At 36.1% G+C, this 6,531-nt stretch overlaps 1 protein-coding gene across 1 annotated transcript; it reads right to left on the reverse strand.

Moving 5' to 3' along the window:
- Positions 1-228: 228 nt before the first annotated feature.
- Positions 229-6,109, reverse strand: SPINK1 (serine peptidase inhibitor Kazal type 1). Its single transcript, XM_004618163.2, has 4 exons — positions 6,016-6,109; positions 4,373-4,404; positions 3,744-3,850; positions 229-344 (listed from the first exon to the last, which is right to left on the reverse strand). The coding sequence occupies exons 1-4, from the start codon at positions 6,068-6,070 to the stop codon at positions 299-301; spliced, it is 240 nt and encodes a 79-aa protein (XP_004618220.1). The 5' UTR covers positions 6,071-6,109; the 3' UTR covers positions 229-298.
- Between the last annotated feature and the right edge of the window lie 422 nt (positions 6,110-6,531).

Raw genomic sequence — 6,531 nt, forward strand, 5'->3', positions numbered from 1 at the left:
AAAATCTACTTCTTCATTCTAAGGCTAAGTTCTTCATATGAGCACAAACCTTAGGATAACTTCTCTTTTAGAAAACAACCTTGTTTCTATCTTAATTGCTGTTATGAAATATAAACACAGGGAGTTTGTAAAAAAGCATCTACTTTGAGTTTGCCTCAGGCCCCTGATCCCAGAATTAAATATATTCTGAATGAAAATCATAAGGTAAGAACAAGAAATATTTATATAAATTTTATTCAATAATCAAGCCAGCAAGAGATCCTGGTCACCTTATGGGATTTCAAACCCTTGGTTCTTCTCAGCAGGGCCCAGATTTTTTAATGAGGACAGGAATCTGGCGCTTCCTATGGAAGGAAATAAAAAAAGCAAATGAACATTTGTTGACAAAATATAATGATGATAGGAGGTAAGTAATGAAAAAGTTGAGTTTTATGAGAATCTTGTGATTTTTTCTGAAGTTCTCTTTTTATTTAATTGTTAGATGATTACATCAAAAACATTGAAAACTACTAACCATAGTAGGAATATGACAGAAAGGAAAAATGTGATATTAAAGTTTACAGATACAGTGGGGTCTCTGAAGTTGATCTTTAAAATCATTGCTTCTTTTACTCCTTGTGTCATTCTTCTACCACCAGATTTTCATCTTAGCTTTGTTTGGGCTACTGCAGAAGTTTCTAATTGATTGAGTTTATTTTATTTCTTTGCAGTAGAACAGTGAGGGTCTATTAAAATTTACATAAAGTTGAGTAATATTAAAAATTCAGCTTCTCAGTTGTAGCAGCTACATTTTTTATCATTGTACATATATATTTAAATTTTTTATTAGAGAATCACTGTGATGTACAGTTACAAACTTATGAACTTTTGTGTTTGCATTTCACACATACAGTGATCGTTACCCATCCCTCCACCAGTGCCCATTCACCTCCACCAATGATCCCATTATCTCTCTCACCACCCCCACCCCACCCCCCACCATCCTATCCTGCCTCTGTGGCAGGGCATTCCCCTTTGTTCTCTCTCCTTTTGGGTGTTGTAGTTTGAAATAGAGGTATTGAACGGTCTTCATGTTTGGTCTATTGTCTCCTTTTAGTTTTCATCTTCCAACCTGAATGGGTCCTCCCAACATCCTCTACTTGGTGTTCCCTTCTCTATCTGAGCTGTCTTTTCCCCCAGCATCTGAGGCCAGTTTCCAAGCTGTGGGGCAGACCTCCTGGTCCTTATCTCTACTACTCTTGGTGTTAGTCTCCCACTCTGTAATTTTATATTCCACAGATGAGTGCACTCTTTCTATGTATATAGCAAATATATTCTAAGTGTCAGTAGTTAGTGCTTTCCATATTGAACAAAACAGATACAGAGCATTTACATTATTACAGAAAGTTCTACTGGAGAGTGCTAATTTCTAGCAAAGAATCTGAAAACATAGATTCCTTAAGAGGATGTAGAAAAAAATGGGGGGGGGGATGTTTGAACTGAATATATATGCCTGGAACGTAATGGGAGATGTAAGCTCTTGTTGGTCTATTTATCTCAAAACCCAGAATTCAGGATGCATAGTTTGGAGTTTTTAGCTGGCTTCAGAAAGGAAGGCAGCATTTGAAAATAATTCTATTTGAGAGAAGCACATTTTCTTTCTATACCTTTATTTCCCCTGATAAACATATAGAAAGCAAAGTTAAGCTTCCTGGCTTTCAAATGTTTTCTCCCATGTTTATATTTTTGAAAGAATAGAAAGATCGAGTAGGAAATAGCAGGCTTTAAAAACTAAGAAAATTGGGAGATTCAGCTCTATGCTGGTATTTTCCCAGAGTTTTACTCTAAATATTCAGCTTTTTGGTTTCGACAGTTGGAAGTTTCCCAAGTCTCATGACCAGTCTATGTTTTCTTTTTTCTCCCCTTGGATGGCAATTTGATGTTTAACCTTAATGTCAACAGCATAGGTCATGAGAAAATTAACAAGTGGTTTCAAGTTCCTTTTACAAATCTTTAATTTGGAAATAAATTTACCACAGTGGAGAAAACACCTCATATCTTGGCTCTAAAAGATCAAGATATTAGGTCTCTATCCTTTGGGACTAATTTCCTCAATCTCTGCTAAGCTTTGGTAATTTTCTGAAGTGATTTAAAGCAACTTGGGAAAAGGATTTGTGTTAGATGGAATTTATCCAGTGGAATAAAGGAAATCTGAGCCTAAATCAAAGTCCTTAAAACAAAATCAGCTCCGGAATAAGTTTTCTGGATCACTTCTATCATCTCCTTGGGTTGTTCACATCTTTATTTAGTGAGGAGTGCTTTTGCACAGCCACCAAATTCAGAGCCCTACTTAAATGACTCTTTTTCTTCAGTCATATGGCAAATTTTTCGCACTTCATTTCATGGCATTTGTCACAAGTTACAAGAATCTCTCCTGTTTGTGCTCATGACCTAATTTTTCTCTCAAGGAAAGTATAAGCACAAGGAAAGCAGAGGAGACAAACATAATACTTGGAACATGTTAAATAATTAATAGGTGAGTAATATGGATAATCTGTACAGATCTATTTCTCTAAATGCCTCAGTATGATTCTTAGCAAACACAAAGTCACTTCAAAAAATGAGCCATAAAGGTTTGCTCTCATATTCATGAATATATATTACAAAATAAATTTTTGGTTACCCAAACTATGAAATTCATATTTGCATATTTTAGTTGTAAAGTAAATTGTTACTTTCACCAAAAATTACTTTGTAATTTGAAGGTATTTTACATGAGCTTTCAAAAAATCCAGACTATCCAATGTTTTGCTGGATTTTTAATCATACACATTTTAATTTATATTACTTGAAAAAATATTAAAATAAATTCCTATCTCTATTTTATTGTTCTTTCCCTAACACAATTTATGTTGCAGTTATCGACTTCATTCCCACTTTTGCTTACTTTTTTTGTTGTTATTGAAATGCTTCTCTCGCCTTTGTGACCTAGTCAAAGCCTTCAAAAATCCAAGTTCTAGGAGGCATTATTATCATTTTGTGGTGTTGTTGTTATTGTTGTTTTTGTACCACAGAAGATTGTATTCAGGTCTTAGTCCTGGCTCTGCACTCAGGGATCATTTCCGGCGGGCTTGGGAGACTATATATGGTACTAGGGACTGAACCTGGCTTGGCCGTATACCAGGCAAGTACCCTACTAACTGTACTATCTCTCTGGCTTCATAATGAGCTTTAATTGCATGCTCAAAGCATTGTGTTCATGGTTCCATTGAACAACCCCATGCTAGAATTTAGTAGCAGAGAGACAGTGCATGATGAATTTTCTTCTCTAATTCCACAATCTAATACTTTGAGCATAATGAAAAGAACAGAATTTCATCACATTGCTAAGTGATTTTAGCAAATTATTTAGGCTTTCTTATTAAAACCAGGCTTCAATTTCTTCATGTATACATAGGCTTGGTATATTTACCTCATGCACTCTTCGTAAATGCCTTGCACAATGCTTGACACAATATTTTATATTATTAGGAAAAAATAGAAGCACAGGTTTTATAAAATTAGAGCTCATATATACTAAGGAAGAAAAAATATTGAGACTTATTTTTGGAAACATTTGATGCTTGTTTCTTTCATGATAGGCTCATGTTATTGATGCTTTAGTTGTGGCTTTAGAGTGATAAGATGTAAGAATTTTAAGATAACTAGCTTATATTTATTTTTTGAGATTTACATATTGTGTAGAAATTCAAGATTGTACTTACTTATTTTCAAGACATAACTGGCATTCATTAGGATAAGTAGTATCATCAGTCCCGCAGACTGGGTTATAGATCTTGGTACATCCTCTAACTTCACTACCACATTTAGCCTAAAAATGAAATTAAACAGAATTATGAAAGGAAAAAGAGTCCTCTGATTTTAAAACTCAACGAAATTTCTCTTTTTTTTAATACAGGAAAGAGAAAATCCAGGACATATAGAACTTTTCTAGTTTATTAATTTCTTTTCTTTCTTTGTTTTCTTTGTTTTTTTTCCCCCTTGAGATTGGGAGAACTCTGCCAAGCTGGCTAACCTTGCAGTTATGAAAAGTCTACTTTGAGTGAAATTGAAAAGGCTGGAAACTTGTCCTGCCAGGTAGACTCATTCTACATAAAAACGCTTTCACAGTATTATATAGCTACTAGAAAATACCTGCAAGTCTCTGAATTTTCCTTCAAAGGAAGTGCTTGTGGGACAATGGCTATCACTATTCACATTTAATGGTTTAAGTCTTGCTAGCATTCATATTCTTTATTTTGACTTTAGGCTAAACTGAAAGACAAAATACTGCACACTGGTTGGAGTAAACTGTTCCAGTATGAGAGATAAGAAATTATAAAATTATCTTTACCTCTCTTCCCAGGGAGTCAGCACCTGTATTACCTACAAAACATAAATCAGAAAATATTAAAATTGGGTCCTGAGTAGTTTGGGGATGACACTTGGCCATACTCGGGCCTCACTCCTTTTTTTTCCCTTTCTGGGTCACACCTGGCGATGCACAGGGGTTACTCCTGGCTCTGCACTCAGGAATTACTCCTGGCGGTGCTGGGGGACCATATGGGATGCTGAGAATCGAACCCGGGTTGGCTGTGTGCAAGGCAAAGGCCCTACCCACTGTGCTATCGCTCTAGCCCCTCAGGCCTTACTCCTGACTCTGCACTCTTACTTACTCTTAGTGGGAACTGGAGGACTCTGTGGGTTGAACCTGGGTAGTTCACACCCAAGGCAAGCACCATACCTGCTGTACTATCACTCCAGTCTCTCCAGATTTACTCTTAATAGGTTGAATTCACCTTCTTGAATTTACAAATAATTTACTTTGAATTGTAATACTGCATTTTCCAGAATAGAAGGTTTTGTTGATATTATGTATCGGATAGAAATTATGAAAGAACTAATTGAGGGAAAGGAAATAATCTGACAGCAGCCAAAGGATAAAATATTCACCAGGTTTAATTTTGATATTAATAAGCTCTGAGGTGATGTAGGTAGGAGGCAGTTTTCCTCGGATAAATGTGATAATTAATGAGATGAGAGAATTCTTGAAGCAGTCAAAAATGATGCCAATGGGGTTATCCTAGATTTGGGAATTTAATTGAATTTAAAATCGATGAGGTATCTTAGCCATTCATGTGTTTAATCATAAAGCCTGGGAAGGGGAGAAAGGGATCACTTCTCCCATAAACATTTAACAAATATAAGATAGGACACTATAGCCCTTAGCAAAAGGCTGACTTGGCTCTTAGTAGTACTTTGTTAGATCTAATAGGAATATGGAATGCCTGTTTCTAATGATCCAAAGAAAGTTGACTCCAATAATGTGGTTTTAAAAAGGTAGAAAGTTTGTGTATATACTCATCACATCTTTTTCAAGTCAAATATTTTCTGCTTAAATATATGGCAGGTCAAAATAACAATCTTTTAATCAGTATTGCTTTACCTTTTATACTGAACAACTGGAAGCCATTGTTAAACATTATACAAATTTCCCTCATCAATGTCCTGCTTCTGACTAGAGGAAAACTAGTAGTTCTCACTCCCAGGATTATTTTCCCTTGTGCTTTGTTAGAATGATAGTAACAGAGATATTACTATAATTCTCACCCATTGATTTTATTTCAGGTTATTGGGACAAGAAGAGCTGTTCGAGACTAGACTCAACTTGACAGTGCTGTGCTCAGTAAAGCAATGGATTAAAAAGTGTTTTACTGGGCAGCAGGGATCTAGCTCAAGAGCGTGAAGTGCCAAGTTTAATCTCAGTACGTAAGCATGGCTCCTGGCATGGTTCCTGTGGCCCTCGTGGCCCCCAACACCACTGGGTTCACGCAACATCACTAACCAAACCATTAAACTCCTGCAGGTTGTCCAAGAATCTCTGAAAGTGGTCCCCTTCTGCTGAGCATTATTTGGGAATCCACTCCCCCTCACTATAAATTTTGCTTATATCAGAATATATTTTGCTTATATCAGAAAATATGTAAAGATACTTACCAGACAAACATAAAATGACCAAGGCACTCAAAAGGAAGATGCTTGTTACCTTCATGACTGAAGTTCTATGTCCAGAGCGCCTCTGAGAACTGCACTGAGCTTATCACTTCTCTTCAAAGCTCAGGGACTACAAGGGTCTTATAGGCCGAGGAAGGCAGCTAGGCTCCACCTGCTGCCCTGTATCATACATCTCCTTGGTTACTGATTGACTCATTATGTAGCCTGGCCTTTAGGTTTTAGGAAGGTAAGAAGTGAAAGTTGCACCATGGTCTGAAATATACAAGGCCGTGATTCAGTTGGGAAAAGTTCTGACTGTTTTGGTTCTCTCCCCAACTTCTCTATGAATATCAGATCTCCTTTATCAAACCCTGTTTTTCTCATCTACTAAGTGAACTGAGAGATCCCTTTCATTCTTTAATTCCAGATATACTAGGATAAGTTGATATATAGAATTAATTATATATTTGCATATAATTTAATATGTATGTAACATAAGTATCGCTATGTTATTATATA

This window comes from Sorex araneus, chromosome 6 (genome assembly GCF_027595985.1).
Source record: "Sorex araneus isolate mSorAra2 chromosome 6, mSorAra2.pri, whole genome shotgun sequence".
In the NCBI taxonomy this organism is placed as follows: Eukaryota; Metazoa; Chordata; class Mammalia; order Eulipotyphla; family Soricidae; genus Sorex; species Sorex araneus.